The sequence below is a fragment of the Lactuca serriola genome, chromosome 1, assembly GCF_051521515.1.
Source record: "Lactuca serriola cultivar US96UC23 chromosome 1, Lser_US96UC23_V15, whole genome shotgun sequence".
Lineage (NCBI taxonomy): Eukaryota > Viridiplantae > Streptophyta > Magnoliopsida > Asterales > Asteraceae > Lactuca > Lactuca serriola.
The window spans coordinates 20,232,945-20,260,912 of NC_136408.1; the positions used below are offsets into that span (position 1 = coordinate 20,232,945).

The 27,968-nt window shown below is 35.7% G+C and overlaps 1 protein-coding gene across 3 annotated transcripts; it reads right to left on the reverse strand.

Moving 5' to 3' along the window:
• Nucleotides 1-27,893, reverse strand: LOC145067533 (protein NRT1/ PTR FAMILY 8.1-like). Of its 3 annotated transcripts, none has more exons than XM_079014706.1 (4): nt 27,744-27,893; nt 2,419-2,539; nt 2,084-2,301; nt 1-1,613 (listed from the first exon to the last, which is right to left on the reverse strand). In XM_079014706.1, exons 2-4 carry the CDS (start codon nt 2,510-2,512, stop codon nt 213-215), a joined length of 1,713 nt encoding a protein of 570 aa, XP_078870832.1. In that variant the 5' UTR covers nt 2,513-2,539; nt 27,744-27,893; the 3' UTR covers nt 1-212. The 3 variants fall into 3 exon arrangements, with proteins under 3 accessions (XP_078870832.1, XP_078870865.1, XP_078870801.1); XM_079014739.1 differs by having other exon boundaries at nt 27,765-27,888; XM_079014675.1 differs by lacking the exon at nt 27,744-27,893 and adding an exon at nt 2,610-3,029.
• Between the last annotated feature and the right edge of the window lie 75 nt (nt 27,894-27,968).

The following is a 27,968-nucleotide window of genomic DNA, read 5'->3' on the forward strand; positions in this document are numbered from 1 at the left end:
TGAATTCTCAAGTACATATTGTTTAATTATATAACGATTCAAATATTCAATAGTATCTTGGTGATGATATGTGTTCCACCGAAGACCAAATATATAATGATTAATGGACAAATTAACAACTTGGATTTAACAATAAAACGAAAATCAACATGGCTTGGTAAATATATAAATAAAAAAACGTTTCATAACAATAAAAATTAAACAAGTTGTAATTAACTTTGATCAACCACTGTGGTGGATTCATCTCTAACACTTCCGATGGCACTTGCTCCATCTCTGCCCTTGTATCGTCGAGCAACCCACATATAAACCACCAAATTTACACCATTAATCGCCATCAATATCCAGAAGAAATAATCCAACTTACTCGCATTCAAATCGTTCCTCAACCACCCTTTCTCCTCATCCCCTGTTGCCCGTTGAACGATCTTCACAATCGCAGTACTCAACCAACTTCCGATCCCGATCTCGCTCAAGAACATAGCACTGCTTAGACTCCTCGTACCATCTGTAGCTTCGTCGTAAAAGAACTCCAGTTGTCCCACATATGTAAAAACCTCGGCACTACCCATTAGAAAAAACTGAGGGAACAACCAGAACACGCTTAGGGTTGTCGGGTTCGAATGAGTCCTGCGTTTGTGTTCAACAACTGCAGCCGACGCCATAGCGAAAATGGAAATGAATAGACCTACACCCATGCGTTGTAAGGAAGTGATGCCACGACGGTGGCCGGTTTTGCTCCGGAGGAAAGGGACGATGAGCTTTTCGTAAATGGGAACCAGGATGAGGGCGTTAATGGCGGAAAACACTGGGACGGAGCCTGATGGGATGACGAAGTTGGAGCCTAGTTTCCGATCCATGGTAGCGGCTTGGCTGAGGAAGAAGGTGGATATCTGAGCGAAGGAGATAGAGAGAGCAATGGTGGTTGCCCAGATGGGTAAGACTCTTATGAAGCATTTGAATTCTTCGACTTGTGTCACTGTGCATAGTTTCCATCTGTTTCGAGTGATCGAGGATTCATGGTCTTCGATAACTGCTGCTTTGTCTAAGAATCTGTATTGTGGAGTGTGAAAGAGTTTTCTTGCCCCAAATATGTCTGATTCTTGAGTGGAAACCTCATAAAGTTGGCTACCGGAAACTACACCAACTCCCCGGAGATGGTTCTTGACGGAAACCACCATCACCTGAACAAATCTGGTGAAAGCACTCCCCATCGGCTTCTTGTACCGGTAACTCGAGAATCCGGCCAACAAAATCAGGATGGAGGTGAACATGGCTATGGTGGGGATTCCGAAACCCCAAGCAAACCCTTTTTCTTGTTGTACGTACACCAAAAGAGTGATTCCCAACAGTGCACCCATGTTAATAGCGAAGAAGAACCAGTTGAAGAATGCGTATTTTTTTACGACTTCCCTTTCATCTTCTTCGTCAAACTGATCAGCCCCGAAGGAGGAAACACAAGGCTTGATTCCGCCGGTGCCGACGGCGATGAGAGCAAGTGCAGTGTAGAGGAACGCCGTTTGACCGTCGGATGCTGGAGGGCATGGTCTTTTCAGGCAGAGTGGTGGACGTAAGCTGTCCATTTTTGCTGAAATTGTCAGCATCACCATTCCCTGATGCATTAATGACTTTTCATTAATCTCCGAATAACAATATTCCCTCCAATGAGATTTTTTTTTTTAAAACTTTTTAACCTTAAATAAATATCATAAATTAGATTTTATAAATAATATTCTTTTACATATTTTTCGTTGAATTTTGTGGAGTTCTGTTGTAAACAAATAAAGTTAAAAATTATATGAAAGCTAGAATGATGATACGCTAGTTCATTTAATTTTATAAAATTCATGGATTTGAATACCTAAGGTTCAATTTATCATTTATTTCTCACTAATGTATGCAATTAAGTACATCCTTTACCAATTTATGCTCGTATAAATTATGAATTTTTAAAAAGAACTTAAAACATGGTTGTATAACTGGTGTGAAAACTATATTGTTGCATAAACTTATATAAAAAAAATGAGAAACTGTTCTATTTATTTAACTTAATAGTTTAATAAATCCAATATATTGTTCATACCCCAAAGTAGATGAAAGAGAAGAGGATGATGGTTAAAAATCGCCCTAAATAAGCATCGGCTATGAAAGCCCCAACCAAAGTAAGCACGTAAGCAGCTCCAATCCAATCTGTCACATGTGTGACGGCATTTGGTAGCGATTGGTGCATCTCCCTCGCCAAATACAGCACCATACTCACTGCAACTGCGAAGAATGCTAGTCTTTCTGCCACCTCATTCACTATAAAAAAAACACCATAATTCAGTTGAAGAATTAAATTATAAAACTTAGAACTTTAAACAAAATATACACTATTAAAAAGATAGTTTGATTATATATAGTGTAACTATTTCATACCAATAATGAAAGGAGATGCCCTCCATCCTCCGGTTTTTCGTTTGTCAGCAATTCTCCCTCTATAATCAACACAACCGTTGCTTACTAATGTCATAGTTGAGATTGGTATCGGCTCTTCTACCTAAAAATCCCAAGAAAATATTTGTTAGAACGATGATAGAAAATAAGGATGGTATCATAGTGTATGTTACCTTATACGATTGTTGTTTTTTTATATGATCCATTACAATCGAGGGCTCTATATATGATGATTTCTCAGACCTTTCACTAATCGTATCCATGATATTTGGATGTGTTTGAACTTCCAATTTCAGTTCTAACTCTGAATATTATATATCGTTACAGAATGTGTTTCATATGTGACTTCATTTTGCTTTGTTAGGAGGATATAATTTATATTGTAGGGTGTTCGGATGTTTGAGTAGTAGTAGGACGGCAGGAGTTATGGATATGCACGACCCGACCCGTTTAAATCTTTATTTTGTAAGATTCTTTTGCCAATATCGACGATTGATACCCACTTCAATCCAAAAGCATTTGAGAGAAAGTGATTCTTTAGTTAAAATAGTAATATACTTAGCTTTGCATTATTTAATCTTCGAAAGAATTAGTTTTAGAACTTAACATCAACATGGGTGATGCACCCAATGCTGGAGTCGTTGGTTATTACTAATTAAGTAGAAGACTTGACAATCGAGATGTGGTCAAACTGCCGTTCCAGATGTCAAACAATTACCAAGTCTTAACCTGTTAAATATCCAGTCACTAAACTGCAAGTTCAAACACAACGAATTGTGCCTCCTACATGAGAATATATTTAACTTTAGTTGATTTGTTGGCAACAACTCTTGGTGGGTTAAATCAATTACTTGCTAAGAGACAGAATACGTACCTAGAAAAAGAATCATATTGAAAGTCCTTTGAGGCTTTGGCATATGGAACGTTGATGGTAGGACTCATATATTTTTAAAATAAATAAATATAATAGTCATTTGTTGATCAATACTTATATATTAAATTCTACTTCTAGATGTTTAAGTTCTACTCGGAATTTATTATGATATAGTTGAGCTTTATAACAAAAATAACAAATTAGGCTAATCAAAATAATATATATTTTTTTAAAATTAAACATAAACTAACAAAAATTTCGAAAATAGCCACCAATTTCACAGATAGCATATATGAATGGGTGACAGCATTAAAGAATTAGAGTAAATTACATGACTGGTCCCTATGGTTTGGGGTAATTTGCGTATTTGGTCCCTAACTTATTTTTTTTTAACTCGGAAGGTTCTTAATGTTTGTTTTTGTTACGCGCTTGATCTCTACTTTTTGTTTTTGTTTCGCACTTGGTCCATGTCTTACCTAAAAAGACTATTATTTAAATAGGGAAAAATGGTATGGTAGGTAGGGTAATGTGAGGGGGTTGGGTTGAGGGTGTGTTTATTTAAATAAGTTAAAAAATCAAGGGCAAAATAGTCTTTTTAGGTGAGACAGGACCAGGCGCGTAACAAAAACAAACAGTAGGGACCTTCCGAGTTAAAAAAATAAGTTATGGACAAAACACGCAAATTACCTTAAACCATAGGGACCATTCGTGTAATTTACTCAAAGAATTAACCTGTTTTATTAAAAAAAATCCAAAAATAACCTCTAATTTCACGGTTAGCACATACGAAATTGGAGATTGCATTAGAGAATAAACCTTTTTAATTAAAAGAAAAAAAATTCACCAACAGATGGCAATTGCAAGCTAGCACTATGAAAAGGTCAAATTTTAAGTATTTTTATTCTAGTTTCGAAAATGAAAAGTTCATATTTTAAGCCTTATAATTGATTTAATATTTATTTTTTTATTTAATTAATTTCTAAAAACCAAAAATTGTATTCATTTTGATCCTTTTATCCGGTCAGCAGTCATTCAACTTAAAAAATTAAACTTTTGGCCTAGATTTTTATTTTATTTTTTTATAATTTTGGTTCAAAATTTATACTTTTAGCCTATCTTTCAAAATTTAATTACGAATAAATTTAATTTTTTTTATAATTATTTTCAAATTTTTATTTTGAATATGTATTTTTGCTTTATAAAATCATATTTATGCAAAAAAAAATATATTTTTACTTGAAAAAACCTTCTTTTTTCTATAGAAAAACCTTGTTTTAACACTTTTGTATGCGAAATACCTAATTATAAAATTATGTGTTTATTAAGTACATAAATAAATATAAATTTGTTTTTACAAAAAGTTAATACAAACACGTATGTTATAAAAAAATGTATACAAACACATATTTTATAACAAAATGTTGTAACATCCGTTTTCAAAATAGATCAGTTGAGGACTTCGAGGGATCAAGGTAAGGTTTTTTTGGGAAAAACCTAGTGCCATGACGTGGAGTATGGAGGACCACAACATGGTATGTCCATTATGAGAACGCATGTTTTGATGGCCGCTATGACATGGCAGCTGATGCAGCCTAAGCCCATGATTTTTGGGGTTTTCTCCATATTTAAGTACCTTAACTTCAGGGTTAAGAAATTCTCTACGGCCTCCACCCTCTTATATCTAAAACCCTAGCCTCATTTAAGTGTTCTTGGTGTGGTTGTGGTGTTCTTGAAGTGTTAAGCCTTAGATTGCAACTTGAAGAAGAAGGTACCTTTTGAGCAAAGATACAACAAGCAAACCTCCTCACCACCTTCTTCCACATCTTCTATACTTTTGTAGGTCCCTAAGTTTCTATCTTTATGTGATATTCTTCTAGATTTAGGCTTAAAAGCTAGTTCTTCATGATTCAAGGTGGGTTGAGTGGGTGGTTTCCATAAAGTTGGTAACTTTATGGGATCATTGAGGTCCCTTTATGGTTATATATTCTAAATCTAATATTCTATGGAGTCCTTGGTCCCAAGCAGGAGCTTTGGACTTCATTTCTTTCATTAGTGACCTAGTTTGGAAAGGACATGCATGACCATAAAACAATGATTTTTATTATGTATTTGGGTGGTAGAAAGACTCCTAGAAAGTATGAATGAGTGGCTTAAAGGATTAAGATCTTAATGAAGATTATGACAATTTACTAGTTACCACGAAGTGGAAAAGGGCTAGCCACGACGTGGTGGTTCTTTGCATCGTAACTATCTTGTCCTAGCATGCCTACGATGTGGCCAAGAGGTCTCCACGTCGTGGTAGGCATCGACTTGGTTGACCATTGACTTTTGTTAACCGTTGAATGTTGACTTTTGACTAGTTTGACTTTGGGTCAAAATTGAAGGACTTGGGTTAGTGATTAAGGATCTATCTTTGTTTGGTGTCAGTCGGTCTGCAAGAGTGATCAATGCAGGTAGTAAAGGTGTTGATGTGTTTTCTTGGGTCTTTGATTTAGGTGAGTTTCCTCACTATACTATGTGTTACAATATATATCCTTTTGTGTCAAGATCTAGGAGTAGTGGTGTGACAACCCGATATTTCGAGTCAATGTAATGTAAAACCGATCAAAATTAGGTCAAAATGTAACCTTCCTAAAATCTTATTCGGATTAAATAAAGTAATAGGAATCATATCAAGGTTTGCGTACATAAAAAGAACGTCCAAATCTGACTCCGGATGAGGAAGTTATGAAATTTTGAAGAAATTCCTTAATCACGTCATTTTAATAAATAAATAATAAAAATAATTTCGGAATTAGCCAACGGAATCTAAACGAAAGTCGTAGATCATGGTCTCACCTTCGCAAGGATATAAAGAACGTCAAAAACGGAGTTCGTATGAGGGAGATATGAATTTTTGAAGTTTATTTATAATAAATATAAATTTAATTATAAATTCCCGGTAATATCCGAAGGGGAGTCATCGGATTGGACCGAAGTACGCCCTGCGTACCTTCGTACGCCCCGCGTACTGAGATCGAGGGTCTCGGATCGTCCACGTCGCACTATCCGAAGAGTTCTAACCCGTCCGACCCGTCCGAAGCTCCGACCCGTCCGACCCGCTGTCCCGTCCGACCCGCGTACCCAGCAACCCGTCCCATCCGAACCGAGGCAGTCGAGGCTTCGGTCATGCATGACGTACGCGTACGCGCTGCGTACGAGCGTACGCCCCGCGTTCGGAGGCGGTTCAGCCTTCCTATAAATAGGATGCGAGGCTTTCCGAAAATGTTGCTCATTTCTCTCCTCTCTCTCACAACTTTGTCTCGTTTTCCGTGCCCGTTATAACCCGAAGCTCTGGTCTTTTTGCTCAAGTCCCGAGGGTCGATTTTACTCCCGAGATTCCCGAGAATCCCGAGAAAAATCCGTTTTCCGAGACGAAACTCTGCCCGGTTTTCCATCTCGCTTTCCTCAATCAATCAAGTGAGTTTCATACCCCTTAATCAACCTGTTAAATATTCTAAATGCTTTTATATGCTTTCAAAAGGGGGGGGGGGGAATGCAAGTTAAATACTTATAGTTATTGTTTCAATCACCTGTGATTGTACTAATCACATGTGATTAATAACTAGGGAAACCAGTGATTTTATCACTATTTAAACTATCTATCAAACTGTTTTACTTATAAATGTTTTCCAAACCCATTTACTTTTCGAATTTACACTGCAACTGTGATTTAAACAAATGTTCCTTATACTTAAACTGTTTTAATCAAATCTACGCCTTCAAATTGTTTTATAGATTGACATCAAGTCAATCTTTCTTTAAAAATAATACTTATGTTTCAAATGCCTTATAAATACTTATTTATGCTTTTATATTATAAATTGCATGCCCGTATATGTGTAGTTATATAAGTAATGTTTAAAAGACTTAGGAAGGCTACCCACCTTGTTTCGTTTTCCTCGATTTGGATGTGGTCTGATAGGATTTTGGGTGACCATCCGAAGGTCGTTTCCATATTAATTATATATCAAATATACATATATAGACATAAAAGTACTTCCATAATCATACGTACTAAACGCACCGTTAACAAGTTACCATCGGGGTAACACAGAACCATACTATTACAACTGCTAGATCAATGAGTCAGTTCATTCATGAGTCTATACTAGGAAGAGAACATATACAACTATACTAGAACAAGAAACATTTCATCACATATGCAAGAATACGATAACAAATGTGATCCACTGTATCGGAGCATGCCTTAAATGTCATGGCCCGAGTTGTAGCCAGAATTCTCTTGGAGGGAGAGCGTTGAGTTTGCGTATAGATCTATACTGGATTGACTATCCTACACCTTGCTGCTAGCTACAGCCGGACCTGCAGGTCTGCGGGTGCCAAACGTCATTCCGTTATTACGACCGTTCTTTATGTCGTTGTTATCAGTCGATAGTATGGTGCAATTATCACATTATACCTTAATATAAATCCGGTTTAAGGTAGTAGTAATTAGTACAACAGTAGTTCTTATTATACAAAGCTACAGTACTACAATGATTTACCCATTACATATTTTGGTGATAATCTCACTTAAGTATTAATGTACAAACTATATTTATACTTGGGTAATTACACACTTTTACAACAGACGAGTTTACAAAACAGTTTAGCCTTGGTAGAAGGTTACTTTTATAGAAAATATAGGATTTTCTGAGAGATTCAAACTTTTACAAACTTATACATTGAGACAGGTCCAAACGTTTTTGACAACAAACATTGACACTAAAATGCTTATGAACTCACCAGCTTAATGCTGATAAACTCTTTCAAAATAACTTGTATTCTCAGGTCATCAGTAGACAGGTACCGATGCCAGTTTTTGAGATGACGGAGCGTACTCAAGACTCATCATTTTATTATTTTGATTTATGTTATATTTTTGGTGTCTAAAACTGTACAGAACACGCATGTATTAAAATTTTATATTTAATGCAATGGATGATGTTGTTTGCCTATTTACATTTACTGTGTTATGATTACCTTACATGACGTCCTCCGCCCCAGAACGTTTCCGCCGTTCTTGGTTTTGGGGTGTGACAAGTGGTATGCTGGTTAGAATACCAATAGGTTGATAATCGTCTAGTGGAGTGCCCTAGGGGTGATATTGTTGGATTAGGTGTCTAAGCCCATAACTATAATTGGTATGTACTTGAATTGATAGTAGCACAGTCCTTTTGGGTTGCCCTCAAACCTAGCAACCAGACAAGGAAATTATGAAAGGAGAGATATTAATTTATTATAAGATTAATAAATTAATATAAATGAATTTATTAATATGTTAAAAGATTAATATATTAATAAGAAATCATTTTGTTTAATTAATTGTTAGCCAGAAATTAATTAGAATTAATTTTGGGGTTAAAAGAATTGATTATAAGGTGCAGGGACTAGTTTGCAATTATCTAATAGTTGAGTGGAAGGCTCTAGAACCCCCTTGGATAAGGGTGGACGAAATCTTTAGGGGAAACCCTAATAATTTCGTCCATAGGGGCTTGGATAAGGCCCTTGGGTTTGCTTAGGTCCTAAGCAAAGGATAGCTAGGGTTTCCCCTAAACCCTAGATCCCTCAGCTATATAAGGAGCCTCCTGGTTCATGTTTTGGTCACTCTTTTCTTTTGAAGAAACCCTAAGGGCTGAAATTTTGCATACTCCCTCTCCCCTCTCTCCTCTACTTTCCTTCTTGCTAGTTTGGGTGTGATTCCATTAGAGGCATTACACTTGTGGTGCTAAGCTTCCAAGAAGATCAAGATCAAGATCAAGGGAATTATCAATTGTTTACTATAACAATTGAAAGGTATGTAATTACTAAACCCTAGGTTGTAAATTTCGATTATAGTCTCTCTCCTCTAGGGTTCTTGTTTTGTAATTCAAAGTTGTATGTTCAATAGATAAAACATAGATCCAAAGTAGGTTGCATGTGAACTTAGGAATTGTTTTCTAGTTTATTTGTTTTACCTAAAACCCATCAGTGGTATCAGAGACATTGTTTGTTTTAAATTGAATTGTTATAATTGTTGAATTGCAAATTAGGGTTTATAGCTATTAATCCCTAAAGGCCATTTTTTCGATTTTTAGGGTTGTGGATCAAAGGGTTTTTGAAAACCCTAGCCTCCAAAGAACCCTAATCGAAATTAGGGTTAGGGTTTTGAAAACCCTAGCCTCCTCCCTTGAAAATTTCGAAATATGCTATAAAGATTAGGGTTTCTTTGTTTTGGATAATAGTTGCCTTATTGGATAATTGAGAAAAATAAGGAAATTATCCTATCCCCATATTTTTGAAATCTAGAAGGGATATGGATTAGGATTAAATTAATTGTTTAATTTAATTAGATATTCCATACAAGATTTAATAAATTAATTAAAAGTTAATTAATAGATAAATATTAAATCTAATTAATTGGTTTATTTAAATTTAAAATTTAATAGTTTAAATTTCGAAAAAAATTTATATAAACCCTTGGAGTTTTAAAATGTTTTTAAAACACACCTTATATATATTATAATTAAAAGTTAAAAATTATATATGTATAAGAATATGGTCAGTCAAATCGCTAGTATGCCTCATTCACGAAGCTAGTCTATAAGGGGGTATAAGGAAACTGCCTATAAAATGGTAGTTGAATGGATGTCCACTCTCACCCACCGCTTCCTTGATTAGTGGAGGGTCGTTAGCAGAACGGATTTGATAGGACAACTACTTCCCATTAAAAGTATAATGCTATTAAAGAAAGTACTAGAACACTATTTTTCAAAATCCCAACTCTAGTTACTTTAGGAAAAATGTGAAAAGTATACTAATCCATGAAATTGCACATTATGCTTTATTGGTCGTTAGTGGAGCGTGTGTGGTTAACCGGCACACTAAAAGACACTAATAAAGAGTAGTAATGGGTATCTTATAATTATCATTTTGATGGAGCGTGTGTGGTTTACCGGCACATCAATAGGTAATGATAAAGACAATAAGGTTACCAAGCACATTTACATGGTTATTCACATCTAGTTTGTGATCCTCGGTATCCCAGTCACAAATAGTAGAGCATAATCCGAGATTAAAACATGCCATTAAATAGTTTTAATGTATCTAAAAAAGAATTAGGAATTTCACTTCGTTTATTTTGTCTAATGGTGGAATTGGTGAATCGTCATTCACCTACCTTTATGAGATTTGAACTTGGATCTCGGCATCCCATTTCTAAGTTGTAAATCGTCATAGTTGGGTCCTAACCTTGATATGATATCTTTGGGTTATTATATTGAGGTGTCTTGGAATCTAACTAAAACTATCTTTCTTTTCAGATGTCTACTCCTGGAAACACTTCTGCTTCATCATCCTCCAGCCACAACTTCTCTCTACTAAACATCTGCTCCAAAGTCGTTATGGATGGCTCCAACTATAACGATTGGATGCGTAACATCAAGATGGCGCTTAGATTCAAGGACAAAGAGTATGTCCTTGAAAAGGAGCTCAAAGAACTTGATGAGTCAAAAGCCACTCCCGAAGAGTATGCTGCCTACAAGAAACACTATGATGATGCTACCAAAGTGGCATGCATCATGGTTGCAACCATGTCCCCAGAATTGCAGAGGTACTATGAGGACTACTGGCCTTTTGAGATGAACAAGGACCTTATGGAAAAGTACCATAAGCGAGCTCGTCAAGAAAAGTTTGAGGTAGTCAAGTCACTCATGGCTTGCAAGATGAAAGAGGGGGTATCGGTTGTATCTCATGTGCAAAGAATGCAACGCTACATAGAGCGTTTGGTCAAGCTCAACATTCACTTCGATGAGGAATTGGACATTGACATGGTCTTGAACTCGTTGCCTGATTGTTATGGTCAATTTATCTTAACTTACCATTTGAACAACACTGAGCAGACTTTGGCCCAATTGCACAACTTGTTGCAGACAGCTGAGGCAGGGATGAAGGGTAAAAGTATACCCTCCACACCTATAAGTGCCCCTGTCTTGGCCATTGGACAGGGAAAGGGGAAGAAGAGGAAAGGTCCTCCCAAGCAAAACTGGAAGAGCAAGGCTCAAGCTGTGTCATCTAGTAATGGCCCAAAGGCTAAGCCCAATGGTTCCACTCCCCATGTTTCTGATCCAAAAGAGGCCATTTGCTTTTACTGCAATCAAAAGGGGCATTAGAAGAGATCTTGCCTACAATATCTGCAAGATATCAAGGATGGCAAAGTGAAGCCATCCTCGGCACGTATTTACACTATTTCTGCTAATAACTCATTATCTTCTCGTTCATGGGTCCTTGATACAGGATGTGGATTTCATATCTGTTCTGATTTGCAGGGGCTAAGGGAAAGTGAGGAGATAGAGCATGGGAGAAGAAACTTGATCATGGGGAACAAAAAGTCTTCACTAGTTACCAAGATCGGAGTTTATCAACTTTTGCTCAGTAATGATGTTAGATTAGATTTAATAAATTGTTGCTATTCGTCTGAGATGACGAGAAACATTATTTCATTTCATGCATTGTTCAGAAAAGGTTTTAAATATTCTTTTAATGATTTGAATGGTTCAATTTCTGTTTATAAGAATGGTGTTTTTGTGTTTGAAGCTTTACCTTGTGATGGTGTGTATGAAACAGTGACTTGTGTTGATAGCTTAGGAAATAGTGTACTTAATATTGACTTGTCTAATAGTGTAGACAAGGCATGCTTGTGGCATTGTCGTCTTGGACACATTAACAAGAAACACATAGCCCAACTCCAAAAGGATGGAGTGTTGGAATCATTTGACCTAAAATCAGATGATATGTGTGAATCTTGTCTTTTGGGAAAGATAACAAAATCACCATTCACAGGGTCTTGTGAAAGAGGTGAAGGTCTGTTGGATCTCATACACACAGATGTGTGTGGGCCTTTCAGATCAACCACAAGGGATGCTAATCGATTCTATGTGACTTTCACTGACGATTATAGCAGATATGGTTACATCTACTTGATCAAACATAAGTCAGAAACCTTTGAAAAGTTCAAAGAGTTTAAGCATGAAGTCGAAAATCAATTGGGCAGAAAGATCAAGATACTTAGATCCGATAGAGGCGGGGAGTATCTTAGTACCAAGTTCAACGACTATCTGAAAGAATGTGGGATAGTCTCACAATTGACTCCTCCTAGGACACCACAGTTAAATGGTGTAGCTGAGAGGCGTAATCGAACCTTGTTAGATATGGTTCGTTCTATGATGAGTCGTGCCTCGCTTCCTATTCACTTCTGGGGGTATGCCTTAGAGACAACCGTCCACATCCTCAATCTTGTCCCTACAAAGAAGGTTGCCAAAACACCTCACGAAATGTGGACAGGGAAAGTTCCCTCGTTAGCACATATTAAAGTCTGGGGTTGTGAAGCTTTCGTAAGACGAGAGACTCACGACAAGCTAGCAGCTAGAAGTGAGAAATGTGTTTTCATTGGTTACCCAAAGCAGTCTTTTGGATATTTGTTCTACAGACCTAGTGAAAACGTGGTGTTTGTAGCTCGAAGAGGAGTCTTTCTGGAAAGAGAGCTCATATTCAAAGAGGATAGTGGGAGTACCATTGACCTTGAAGAGATTCAAGAGTCAACCAATGAAGGAACCTTATATGACACTAGCACTCAACCAGAGGAAACAGTTCCAGTTGAACCGGTTGATAAATCATTACCTCTTCGAAGATCCACTAGGGTGAGTGTGCCACCCGGGTTGTATGGTTTTCATATTACTTCAGATGGTGACACATTCATAAGTGACAGAACACTGGTAAACTTAGATGAACCAGTCACTTATAAGGAAGCAATGGCAGGCCCAGAGGCTTCCAAGTGGAAAGAGGCAATGGACAGCGAGATTAAGTCCATGTATGACAACCAAGTTTGGAATTTGGTTGATAGTGCACCAGGTCGGAAGACAGTTGGGTGCAAATGGATCTTCAAGAAGAAGACAGACATGGATGGGAATGTGCATACGTTCAAGGCTCGACTGGTTGCAAAAGGTTTCACTCAAACCCCAGGGGTTGACTATGATGAGACTTCTTCGCCGGTGGCTAAGATTAAATCTATTAGGATATTGCTCGCCATAGCTGCCTTTCATGACTATGAAATCTGGCAGATGGATGTCAAGACTGCCTTCCTTAACGGGAAGTTGGCTGAGGATGTTTACATGAGTCAGCCAGAGGGTTTTGTTGATGCAAAGTTTCCCAATAGAGTATGCAAGCTTGAGAAATCCATTTATGGATTGAAACAAGCATCTCGCAGCTGGAATCTTTGCTTCCATGAGAAAGTCAAAGAGTTTGGTTTCTCTAGAATTGAAGATGATTTTTGTGTGTATATCAAGGCTAGTGGGAGTATAGTAACTTTTCTGGTGTTATATGTCGATGACATATTACTCATTGGCAACAACATTTCAACCTTGAATGAAGTTAAGTCTTGGCTTGGAAAGTGTTTTGCCATGAAAGACCTAGGAGAAGCCGCCTATATTCTTGGGATTAGAATATTGAGAGATAGAAAGAAGAGACTAATTGGACTTAGTCAGAGCACATACTTGGATAAGGTACTAAAGAGGTTTAGTATGGAAAATTCCAAGAAGGGAGAGCTACCTATCCATAGCAATACCAAATTGAGTAAGACTCAATGCCCGAGTACAGATGAGGAAATAGATGACATGAGTCGTGTACCTTATGCTTCCGCTGTCGGATCGATCATGTACGCTATGACATGTACTCGCCCTGATGTGGCATTTGCTTTGAGCATGGTCAGTCGCTATCAGGGAAACCCAGGTAGAGCTCATTGGATAGCCATGAAGAATATACTCAAGTATTTGCGAAGAACAAAGGACTGGGTCCTTGTACTTGGTGGCAATGATACTTTGAGAGTAGATGGTTACAGTGATGCCAGCTTTCAGACGGATAGAGATAACTTCCGTTCTCAGTTAGGCTGGGTATTCTTATTAAATGGAGGAGCAGTTACTTGGAAGAGTTCCAAGCAAGATACGGTGGCTGATTCTACTTGTGAATCAGAGTACATAGCAGCAAGTGAAGCGTCGAAAGAAGCAGCTTGGTTGAGGAACTTCATCGGGAATCTCAGAGTTGTTCCAACCATCCAGGAGCCTATGGAACTGTTCTACGATAATGAAGGAGCGGTTGCCTTGACAAAGGAACCGAGAGATCATGGTGAAACCAGACATATCGACAGAAAGTACCATTTCATCAGACATAGAGTAGAAGAAGGCCATCTTATAGTGAAGAGGGTGTCATCTGAAGATAACCCAACAGATCACCTCACAAAGGGTCTGAGTAGGGCTAAGCATATTCAGCATGCTCGGAGCATAGGACTGAAAGATGATATTAGTTTTAGTAGTTAGATTAGTTTTCTGAAACTTGTAACAAAGTAAATGTAATTGACTTTTGGTGATTAAATAATAAAGTATTATTTATAAGTTTGGGTTCTACCTTTTGTCAATTGTTTATTATTGTGTTTCATTTTTGCATGTTTTACTTCCCAAATAATAAGATTATTCAAACTCCACAGTCGCTCGTACTTTTGGAAGTAAGTAGTGAATCAAGACTGTCATGAACTGGATTGTAGATTGTCTAAGGATAGACATGGCAATGTATTTGCTGCAACGTTCATGAGTACTCATAAATTGAGATTTGAGTATTGGATAAACCCTCGCTCAGAGTATTACTTCATGGAATTCATCACGAGTAATACTGAGACGATAATATCTTATAATCTTGAAACAGAGATATATGAGTTGTGATTTGCAAGTCGGCTATGCATTGGTGATAAGAAAACACATCAGTAACTTGGTGTTATAAAACGTATTATCATGTATGGTTTGATGAGTAAAAGATACAAGCATATGAGTCAATGTTTATTCGTTCCTTTTTCCCTAACGGGAAAAGCGATATCTGTGGGCCCCTCGATGATTTGGTGTTGACTTGTGTGCTGGGCCCAGCCAGGACTAAATTGATGTGTTCAATTAGAAGTCCTACATAATTACAAATCAGGAATCGGGAAACATAGATTCTGGACAAAGAGGTTGATTGCAATCCATGTCTTTTGTCTAGGGATATCTAGCAGAACGAAGGATTATATGATCACTTATCTTAGGACACGTAACTGACTGGGTCAGAGTTCGGCAGCAGTTTTTTGGAAGCTACAATTTGCTGGTCAAATTTAGAAGGCATACTAGCAATTATAGTTACAGACTTATCCAAGTGGTAGACTGTTGGATTAGGTGTCTAAGCCCATAACTATAATTGGTATGTACTTGAATTGATAGCAACACAGTCCTTTTGGGTTGCCCTCAAACCTAGCAACCAGACAAGGAAATTATGAAAGGAGAGATATTAATTTATTATAAGATTAATAAATTAACATAAATGAATTTATTAATATGTTAAAAGATTAATATATTAATAAGAAATCATTTTGTTTAATTAATTGTTAGCCATAAATTAATTAGAATTAATTTTGGGGTTAAAAGAATTGATTATAAGGTGCAGGGACTAGTTTGCAATTATCTAATAGTTGAGTGGAAGGCTCTAGAACCCCCTTGGATAAGGGTGGATGAAATATTTAGGGGAAACCCTAATAATTTCGTCCATATGGGCTTGGATAAGGCCCTTGGGTTTGCTTAGGCCCTAAGCAAAGGATAACTAGGGTTTCCCCTAAACCCTAGATCCCTCAGCTATATAAGGAGCCTCCTGGTTCATGTTTTGGTCACTCTTTTCTTTTGAAGAAACCCTAAGGGCCGAAATTTTGCATACTCCCTCTCCCATCTACTTTCCTTCTTGCTAGTTTGGGTGTGATTCCATTAGAGGCATTACACTTGTGGTGCTAAGCTTCCAAGAAGATCAAGATCAAGATCAAGGGAATTATCAATTGTTTACTATAACAATTGAAAGGTATGTAATTACTAAACCCTAGGTTGTAAATTTCGATTATAGCCTCTCTCCTCTAGGGTTCTTGTTTTGCAATTCAAAGTTGTATGTTCAATAGATAAAACATAGATCCAAAGTAGGTTGCATGTGAACTTAGGAATTATTTTCTAGTTTATTTGTTTTACCTAAAACCCATCAGATATGTAGTCACGTAGGATAACCTGCAAACGCTTGATCTAGGCTTTCTTTTCCGTTCCTTGTTTGGTTATGGCTCCAGAGTGGGATCACATGTTCAAATCTCTATCTCATATTTGGTTACATATAGATATGCATTCCTTGAAGATCTGTCAGTTATGACATAGTGTATTGTATGCGGTAGAGGTTGTTAGATATGTAGGCTAGTGTAGATAGTTGCTTGTGCTTATGTGTTTATTTGATTGCTTGTTTGATCTATATGTCGACATATTGGGTGGCATTGAGGCGGTCCTATGTGTTTATTTGGGAGAACCCACAAAGGTTTGACTTACAATTATGGATTAAATTTCAGGTACCATTGGTGATCGTGAGAAGATGAAGGCGTGACTGTCTACACTTATCAACCACATTCAAGATTCCACATTTATTATATTACCTTGATTTTCAAACAGTTTAATTTTGGAACAAATGAGTTTTCTTAACTTGAGTTTTTATGAAAATGGTGTTTTAACTTAATTAAAACCCAAAAAAATTGTTTTTGAAAATGGGAACTTATATATACAAACATGTTTTTTTAAAAAAATGTATAAAATTGTATCTTTATAAATGTAACGCCTAGTTCCTGGTACATATTTAATTTAGTAATTATTTAATTTATAAGAACAACTTGACGAGTTGGAAGCCCCAAACTCGTCGATTAGAGACCATATGGGCCACGTGATTTAAGTAACCTACTCGACGAGTTGAGAGGCCTCAACTCCATGAGTAGGCTGATAGAGGTGAAACCTTGATTTACGGGGTTTGCATCCTATTTAAGCATCTTAAATCCTCCATGTCGGCCTCATTTCCAGCCTCCAAGTCCCAAACCCTAAATCCAGAAACCCTAATGCTATTGTGAGTATTTGTGAGCCATTCTAAGTATTTTAGTGGGTGTTTGAAGCCATTGGAAGAAGGAAAAGCTTAAGGACACAAAAAGGAGTTGTAGATCCAAAATCTTAACTTCATTCTCGACGTTTTTTTGGTATAAAGTTTGAACCTTTCCTTGTGGTTGTTTATATCTTCTTTTAGGGCTATTTTGAGTGGTTTTGATCCAAGTTCCATGGTCCTTGAGAGTTAGACGTCCTAAATGAGTTTATACTTCAAATCTGAGGTCTAGAAGGATTTCCATGGGATAAAGGTGCCAACTTTATGGCAATGGAAGTCCCATGCAATCTCTAAACCATCATTTTGGTCCTTTGAAGCCTTTATAGCCATGCATGTGGGTAAAGTTCAAGGCTTTACGTGGTTATTTACTCTTTAGAGTCCATATCTATGATCTCAGGGTCTAACTCTTAGTTTTGATGGTGTTTGGATTAAGACCTTAACCTTTTTAGATTAGGGTTTGAGCTTAATCCTTTTAGAAGGGGTATTAAGGGGTAAAGTTCGAAACTTTACCCTTCTAGAGGAATTTTTAAGTTGAGATTTGAAGTTTAGGGTTCAGATCTAAAGGGCAATGGCTTAATGAGTTAGGAAATGGTTAACAGACTGAGGAACTCGATGAGTTCAAGGATGGACTCGACGAGTTGAAATGAAGTATCAAGATTCTATAATAGAGAAGGACTCGACGAGTTATGGAAGAACTTGACGAGTTGGAACGCAAAATCACGATTCTGTGATGTATAGCAATTCGCCGAGTTGGAGGATAACTCGACGAGTTGAGTCAACCTGGAGCATTGACTTTGACTTTGACTTTGAACATAGTTAACCCTAAGGGGTTATGAGCATGAGATGGTATCTAAGGGGATTGTTTTGATTCAGGTAGTGTGTAGAGCTGATTCCGGGACAGAGACGTTTCAATTATCATTCGACATTGGAGGCAAGTTTCCTCCTGCATGAACGGGTCGAAGGCACCAATACTGGCCTGTATCTATAGGCTAGTATGTTCCGAACCAAGGTTCGATGCCGGGCAGTGCCCGATGTAGGTTTATATTTTTTTGGATTCCGATCTGATGCCGTGCGGGGCCCGAGGAATGTTTGTATTCTTGATGTCTCGTGATTCTTGCATGTGTCTGTTTAGTATGTTTCCGGACCACGGTCCGATGTCGGAAAATGCCCGAGGAATGTTTGTATGCTTTCGGATTTCGGTCTGATGTCGGGCGGGGCCCAAGGAATGTTTATAAGTTTATGTTATGTAATTATTCATGTATATTTTTGATATGTTTATATGTATACCGAGCTTTGCTCAATGCCAGGCAGGGCCAGATGAAGCGAGCAAGGCTCATGTTATGTGATTATGTGATTATGTAACACCCTGAGTTCAGAAGTGCAAGTTAGGGCTCTTGGTGTAATTAAGAAAGATCAACTCGGCGAGTCTATGGATAGACTCGGCGAGTCGAGTCGCGATTTGGTCACGTGCTAAGTGACCGACTCGACGAGTCGGCGGCTAGACTCGGCGAGTCGGTGCTGGAATGAGAAACCCTATTTTCAGGGTTTGCACCCTATTTAAAGAACCTTATGTTTTCCCCTCAGCCTCTTTGCTGCCCATTTGAGATCCATAAACCCTAATTCATGAGGAAACCCCATTGTTGAGTGAGTTAGAGCTTGGAGGAGGATCTTTGGTATTTGAAGCTTGAAGGTTTGGAGGCTTGTATTAGGAAGCTTGGGGAGATCAGAAATCTACAGTTGTTTGGGCTCATTTCAGGGGTAAGGAACCATTTCCTTAAGCTATTTCTTCATGGATTCATGTATAGTGATTGATATGAGAACTAATTCGAGATAAAAGCTTGGATATGAGGATGCTACTTCAGATCTAAGCTTGTGATGGTCCTATATGTCATAAAGCTCTGTTTAAGAGTCATTGGTGAAGCCCTTTCGTCTTTAGCCTTAGCCCTAGAGTGTTTTGAGCTTATATCACCTTGGTTCCACGTAAAGTTTGCAACTTTATGTGAGGGCTAGGCTGTAGAAGAGTGGATCTATAGATTTTAGTCCCTACATGGCTTGAAAATCCTCTGCATGGAATAAGAACTGAAGAGACTCGGTGAGTCACATGGGTGCACTCGACGAGTTGTATGAATATGTGCATGGACTCGGCGAGTTAGAAGAACAACTCGACGAGTCTGTTGAAGATTGCCTTGGACTCGGCGAGTCTGTTCTTGGACTCGACGAGTCTGGTCGTGGAATCCTAACCTTTTCTCTTTGAGCTGTCAATCCGTGAGTCGAGGGATGACTCGGTGAGTTGAGCAGGAAGGGACTCAGAGCTTGTTGGACTCGACGAGTCTTCGGGGGACTCAGCGAGTTGAGTCGTGGCATGAGAGTTTCTGAGCATAGGAACTCGAAGATTCAACGGGTTGACTCGACGAGTAGGGTCAACCAGGAAGGTTGACTTTGAGTGAGGACCTTGACTTTGACCAAGGGTTGACCAGTTGTCTTCCAGGGGTATTTTGGTAATTATTGGTATTTATTGGATTGGTTATTTGGTAGTGATCAGTGGTTGAGTTCGTGCTGGTGTTCAAAGCAGCGTGGTCTTATTTCTTCAAGTTAGCAGTTACAGGTGAGTTATCCTCACTATATTGACAGGGTCTAAAGCACCAAGGCCGGCCCTTTATCAGATGGGAATCCGAGTAGTTGTTTGTTATGTTATTGCTTTGCTATGCCTGCATCCTGGTAGTTAGGATGGTATATGTTAGAGACCTGGTTAAAGTCGCTATCCTGGTATATAGGATGATGCTATGTTAGAGACCTGGTTAAGGTTGGTATCCTATTATATAAGATAATGCTATGTTAGAGACCTGGTTAAGGTCGGTATCCTAGTATATAGGATGATGCTATGTTAGAGGCCTGATTAAGGTCGGTATCCTGGTATATAGGATGATGCTATGTTAGAGACCTGGTTAAGGTCGGTATCCTGGTATATAGGATGATGCTATGTTAAAGGCCTGGTTAAGGTCGGTATCCTGGTATATATGATGATACTATGTTAGAGACCTGGTTAGGTAGGTATCCTGGTTAGGAAGTTGCTATGTTATGTGATCTGCTAGATCGGTTGATTAGTTGTGAATTGCTATATGATTATATGTTTATGTGCACATGGTTGTTGGATTGGGGTTGGGTTGAGGTGGGTCCTGCTTTGTGCTGTAGGCCAACATACCCAGGGCGGACCGGTTAGGCCGAAGGCCCGGCGAGTGGTCCGGATAGGCTGAAGGCCCCATGAGGGCGGACCAGATATACCGAGGCTCGGAGAGTGGACCAGACAGACTGAAGGCCCGATGTGGGCGGACCAGTCATACTGTAGAATCAGAGAGTGGACCAGGTGGACTGAAGGCCCGATGCGGGCGGACCAGTCATACTGTAGACTCGGAGAAAGGGTGGACCGGGCGGACTGAAGGTCTGGTGCAGGCGGACCAGTCACACTGTAGACTCGATATGCATGGCTGTTCTGTTTATGATATGATATGTTATGTGTATGCTATTGTGGTTGGTATTTTGGGGGTAACTCACTAAGCTTTCGGGCTTACAGTTTCAGTGTATTGTTTCAGGTACTTCAGGAGACCGTGGCAAGGCGAAGGCGTGATTGTACCGCTCCTCATGTTTTATGATTTATGTGATATGGTTCTGGGAAATGCTCTGATGTTTAAACTATTTTGAAAACAAATGTATGAACTTAATGGTTTTGAATGAATTAAAATGTTTTAATTTGGCTCGAATTTTATGGTCGTTACAGATTATATGATTATGTGTATGGTATGTGGTAGTTTGGGGAGACTCACTAAGCTTCGTGCTTCTAGTTTTTAGTTTTGTTTTTAGGTACTTCCGGTAGCAAGGGGAAGAGCTCGGGATGACTACAGTGCACACACCATGATTTTCGTCTGGGATGTTTTACTCTGATATATTAGACAAATGTTTATGATATTTTGAGATACAATGACTTATGATTTTACGTGATGATTTGGTAACTATGGATTTATTAGTAATTTGAAATGAAATTTTTAGACTGTATTTTTGGGATGTTACAATAAAAATGTATACAAACACACTTTTATATAAAAAATATACAAACACATATTTCATAGTAAACGTACTTGCATATATTTATGTATTTACATGCACACAAATAAATGTTTATACTAAATTTGTCCCATATTTATTGTCCACTTTTGACTTTTGAAGTCTTTATTCTTCAACTTTGACCTTAAATATTTTTGTTTTTGATATATAATACTTGATGAAAAATTATGAATAGATTGTGTTTTAAATGTTTTTTTTATTCTTATAAGTTTCATCAAGTAATTTATAACACAAATAAAAAATTTTAAGGTCAAAGTTGAAGAATAAAGACCTCAAAACTCAAAAGTTGATACGAAAAATGGGACGAAGGGAGTACATTTCTTTTATAAAAATGTGTTTCGATACTTTTTTTTTTATAAAATTGTGTTAGTATGTATTTTTTATAAAAAAATGTGTTTGTATATATTTTTGTAAAACACGTGTTTGTATACATTTTTTTTCCTAAAAAGCGTGTTTGCATACATTTTTTATAAGATTGTGTTTGTATATATTTTTATCAAACAAGTCTTTGTATACATTTTTCTTTTATAAAAATGTGCATGTATAAATTTTTATAAAAAACATGTTTGTATAAAAATGCATTTATTATAAAATATGTGTTTGTATAAATATGATTTATAAAGCAAAAAAAACATATTCGAAATAAAATTTTGAAAAAAAGATGTAAAAGGATTAATTTAGGAAGAAGTTTTAACAAAATATTGAAATCTAGGCCAAAAGTGTAAATTTTGGACCAAATTTGTAATAAATTTTAAAATATGGGCCAAAAGTGTAATTTTCAAAAAGTGGATGACCTATTGACCTAGTAAAAGGATCAAAAGAAATACAATTTCTGGTTTTTGGGACTTAATTAACTAAAAAAAATAAAGACTGAATCGATTATGATAACTAAACATAAAGACTTTTTAGTAGATTTGCTTTTTTGTTTCCAAAATTATACAAATAATATGTGGAATGTTTTGAAATATGTTGACTTTAGTTATTAAGTTAAAATAAAAATGGAACTTGTACCTAACTATTAGTATAAATATTAGTTTAATTTTGTTATTATAATTTGGAAGTAAATGTTTGGTGTTATTGTGGATATAATTTTATTGGCTTTATATTTCAAATATGATATAGTCAATTTTTACAAGCAAGACTTGTACACAAATGAAAATGCAATTAACGTGAATATCATGCGATCGTAATGAATTGAAACAATTAAGATACAAATACAACAATAAATTAATATAGCAATATTTAATTCACAATGGAAATGTATCGAGCAACATACCAAGGACAAGTAGGTCGGGCATCATGTGTCATTTCCAACTAAATACGAACAACCAAAGAAGTCATGCATGTTTTACCATTATTAATGGACAAATGCGAAGCTAGATATCCATGAAATCATAACTATATCTCACGCCAAGGAAAAGGTTGGATAGAAAAATACGCAATGATTGCCAATAGTTGTGATCTGTTCCCAACCAATACAATAAAGTTTGAATCATCAAGTATGAGTAAATTTTAAGTTTAAGACTAAGTCTAAGTCTAAATTGAATGTTAGTGATGATTCATACTGTATTGTATCGATTAGACGTGTGTGTCCCATCTGTTGGCAACAATGACATTTTTTTGGTATCAGGTCTTATCATTGGGATGTGATACAATTATGGTTTTATAGACGTCTTGGCGTCTGCCCATCAATGACAGTAAAGTCTACATGATTTGTTCCATTTTTTTGTATTCAGTTGAGTCTAACACATGATGCACAGCTTGATATGTTGTTCGATACATCTCTATTGTGAAATATTGCTCCACCAGTTTATCACAAAGTTTATACCTTAGTTGTTTGAAAGTCACTATGGCATCACCATATGGTATACTAGCTAATGACTATTTCTACATGCACTATGTCTTGGCTTGTAAATTAACTATGACATATTTCTATTGCTCACTCATTCGGTATTTTTCCTCATCCATCTCATATACGCTCCAAGTTGTGGACTTACAAATCCTTCTAACCAAAACCTTTTCTGTATAGGGGTAGTACTAGCTTTTGAAGTTCCGCTACATATGAATAACAACAAATTATCATGCAAGTTGTGCTCATCCATAAGTCTATGGACTTAAATGTTTCCGTAATGCTACATTATATAGCTCTTAACTAATGTTATGAACCAGTTGGATCGGGAACCAGGGAAGGAAGTGGTTCAACTGGTACCCATTTTATGCCTATTTCTGAACCGAAAAGAACTGGACAATTTTTACAAAAATTCGATTGAACCAATTAAAATTTAACCCGATTGAACCAGTTAAATTGAATAAAAACACATGTATTGATGTAAAATTTATGGTTATATGTTTTTTTAATGTATTTGGATTGATCTTGTATTTTTAATGTTTGAACTTATGGACATCAAAATTTTGATTTATGTATGTTTGTAGTATTTATGTACATGTGTGTAGGAAAATTAAGAAAAAAAATATGAAAATTATAGAAACCGGTTGATTCGGTGATCGAACCGGTTGAGCCGGAAACCAGTCACCATACCGGTTTAACTAAAAAAACTGGCTTTGTAAACATTTCTCTTAACTGCCATTTACAATTTTTAGCTGCTAAAGTTGAAACTAGTTCTCTTCATGTACCAATTTCGTCAGTGTTTTTTGGGCTTGGTGTTATTGTTAGTTTTTGATCAAACAACTAGTATGTATATTCGTTGAATTCCTAAAACCTAATTAATCATTGAATGATTGAAGTCTTTATGGCTGAAGTAGTAAATCTCTCTCTCTCTCTCTCTCTCTCTCTCTCTCTCACCCTCCCCTATCTCTCTCTCTCTCTCTCTCTCTCACCCTCCCCCTCCTCTCTCTCTCTCTCTCTCTCTCTCTTTCACCTCTCTCTCGTGTTTGCCGTGGACGTAGCCGATCATCCGATCGTGTAAACCACATAAATTGATTATGTTCTATTTTCGTTATGCTTTTATTACTCTATCATAAATCGTATATGACTTTGGTTGAAAATGCTTAATTCCTTATAACATAATTTACATACTTGGTTACTCCCGGCATTGGACGTCCCATTGCCGCCACAACGATTTTCCCCAACGAATTTATATACACCACTTTCCACATAATGATTAAAACATATAATTGTATTGTGTCAAAAGGCATACTAGTTACAATATTTAAAAACTATATGACATCACTGTCTTCAATAATCTAAACAAAGATATTTGATATGGGATATTAAAAAGAAAAACGAATCTAATTAGTTTGTAATGTGGACTTGAAAGCCACCAAGTTAATCAAACCTAACAAAGTTGATATCGCTGGTTAAATCAAACACCAAGTATATGCAATCTGGAGCAATATAATGCATATAACCATTTATTCGCCCTCATTGTCCACTACAAACATGTATTCCAAAAAAACTGAATATATAAACTCATTTTCAATATTAGAATAGATTTGGAACACTAAACAAAATCAGAAAACATAAATAAGTAAATAAATGTCTAAGAACTAGTGATTTAGATCCATTTTTTTAGCTTGACGTTACTTCGGAATTTTGTACATTCCAAATGTTTTTTTTATGTCAGTTTCAAATGCATGATGTCATTACAAAATGTACGTGGTTCATGTATAATTAGATTCTAGAATATCTTTATGTTAAATCTTACCAACTTTAGAATAGAATGCATGTATTCCGTACAAAATTTTTTGTATTTATGATATCGTTCATAAAGGATAATTTTATTAATATCCTTTAAATAATCCTACTTATTTTTATTAAAAAAATCTTGTTTTCTTAGATGAATATAAGTGAATACACCCTTAAAAAAATAACATTTTTAATGTCATTTACCTATTATTTGTATAGATATTTAAATACTTATTTAATTCTTGGTAATAACCAACAAGTGGGGTGGCCTCTACCTTGCGCCGAATTTATTAATCTTATATTTTTCATACATTTTTTTTAATGTTTTATTAAAAATAGAACATTTACATAATTTTTTTAGTCAATAATGACCATTTCTGTGGTTTTGCTTTGTAAAATTAATGTAGGGATAATTTTTGTATTTTTGTTTTTGGTAGGGATTATAATTGTGATTTGTGAAGAGAGAACATTTCTATTGTGAAACATAGGACCATTTATGTAGGCAGGGACCATATCTTTAACTTTATGAAACATGAATCATTTTTGTAAATTTGTTATTAGAAAGGGACAATTTATATAAAGTTTTGAAATATAGGGACCATTCTTGTCAAAATAATTCTATATAGGGACCTATTCTTTAAATTGTAGGACCTTTTTAGTAATTTGGATACCATTCACTTGTAGGGACCATTTCTGTAATTTTCTATTCCAAGAAGGAGTTATGGAATATAAAATTTGATCAATAAATTTAAATATATACTTTATTTTGATCCACATATTATCCGATGTTGATGTTAAAGTAGATCTATTAGAGTCGAATATTTACCAACTCTTTTTGAATTGTTTGATTTCCGAACGATTACAATATAGTGGCCACATCTTGATGATAAATTTATAATCTTAATTAACTTATATGTATATTAATATCTTTTTTATTTGAGGTTTGTTTCATCTTTCATGTAATAAATTTATCAAGTCATTAAGTATAATCTACACTACCCAATGACACAAATTTGGAGCAACAAAAATGAACATGAAATTATGTCAACACAACTTGCAGGCTACAAATTAACTACACTGAAGTATTTATGACACATGCACGCCCATATGATACATATAATAATACCTTTGTAGTCGCAACTCACAATGAACTATTTTACGTATAAATCGAAACAAACAACTTATTGTCTATAGATTAATTTAAAAACCATAACCAATATGATTAAGTGAATATTAGGCATGAAATTAACTCTCTAAAATGAAGTTTATCCATGTTCGAAGCAAACATATATAGCTTCCTTTCAGAAAAAATAAAAATAAAATAGATTTTGTAAAATAAAGAAGGGAAAATATACACAAAAACCCAACGCTTTAGCATTCATTACTCATGGTCGTCCATGGCACATACGAGCGTGTATATTCTAGTAATTCTCATGTATGTATAGATTTTTTTTTTTATTATTATTTTTATTTTGAAGACATCGAAAATAATCACAATTAATTTCCTCTTTCAATTCATTCTCTCTTTCTCTTTTCATCACATGAAAATTCATATGATATCAAAGGAGTACCTGGATCGTTATGTACAAATCTATAAGTTTAAGCAAGCTCCTATTGAAAAAATAAAATTCCTTTTTAAAATGATCTCTGTAACACAACATTAAATCCCATTTTTTATATTAAATTTGATGTAAAATGGTTTTAAACCAACACTATTTCTTATCAAAAATCGTGTTTGTAAATAATAGAACACTTGATATCATGTCATGCTATACATTGAAGTTATATTTAGTGTTAAAGTTTCTTTTATATAATTTGGGTTTTCAACTTTAAAGTAATTATAACTTTGGTTTTTTTTATTCGTATAATGATAGTTTATCTGTATTGTTTATTACTTGTTATAAATATGGTAAAACTGATATTTATTTTTGATTTATATATTATATTTATTTTTTATGTTTTAGTTTTATTTTATTTTTTAAAAAATGTTTAGAACATAATACATCTCTAAATAATACTACACTTGACAAATATTATAATTGTCTAATAATATATTCTAGAAAATTATTATATGATTCAAATTTGAAAATAAATAAAAATAGGTTACTAAAACTTCAAGAAAGACAACTATATTTTAAAATCTATATAAGTTAGAAACAAATACATTTAAAAATTTTCTTATGTAATTGAGAATGATATAATAGATTTGAGATGAACTTGTAATCAAATGTTTGGATGGACATGCGACTATGCTCAGCGTATAGTTACGTTTTTCTAGAAAGCAGAATTAATAGTGTATCTATCTTCATTTTCTTTAAAGTTTGAAAACATGTGTTCAATGTACATTCGATTATAATTATTTTAAACTTTCAAAAACAATAAAACATAACTTATGCTTTTATATAAATTAATATTTATAAAAATGGTAACAGTACTATATATATATGTAGTCTTATATCAAACAACAACTATATTATATCCGAAAAATGACCTAATGTAACACTACTCATTCGTATTATCTTTGATGTCCAATTCACATCAAACAGATTCTATTATGGTGCACACGTGACATGTTGCAAATTAAAACCCGGTAAGAAAACGGTAACTAAGAAGAAAAGATAACTAAAAACCAACCTTAACAAGAAGCGAAGTCACCTGATCATCATCCACAATCTTTTGTCTTCAGTCATCCTGATAAATCTCATGCTGTGGTGTTTGTGTCTGTGTGTATGAGAGAGAGAGAGAGAGAGAGAGAGAGAGAGATGATGGTGTATATTTTTTTTACATATGGAAATGTATAGGTAAAGAAGATGATCCGATATTAAAGTTGATGGGCCGGTTTAATTAAATGAGGTTTGT

What these genes read in the sequence shown, in the direction of transcription:
- LOC145067533 (XM_079014675.1), bottom strand. Translation starts at nt 2,699, where the DNA reads ATGGATACGATTAGTGAAAGGTCTGAGAAATCATCATATATAGAGCCC. An exon ending in AAAAACAACAATCGTATAAG is followed by an intron (nt 2,540 to 2,609) that starts GTAACATACACT and finishes TGGGATTTTTAG; the next exon opens with GTAGAAGAGCCGATACCAAT. An exon ending in TCTCTTTCATCTACTTTGGG is followed by an intron (nt 1,614 to 2,083) that starts GTATGAACAATA and finishes TTAATGCATCAG; the next exon opens with GGAATGGTGATGCTGACAAT.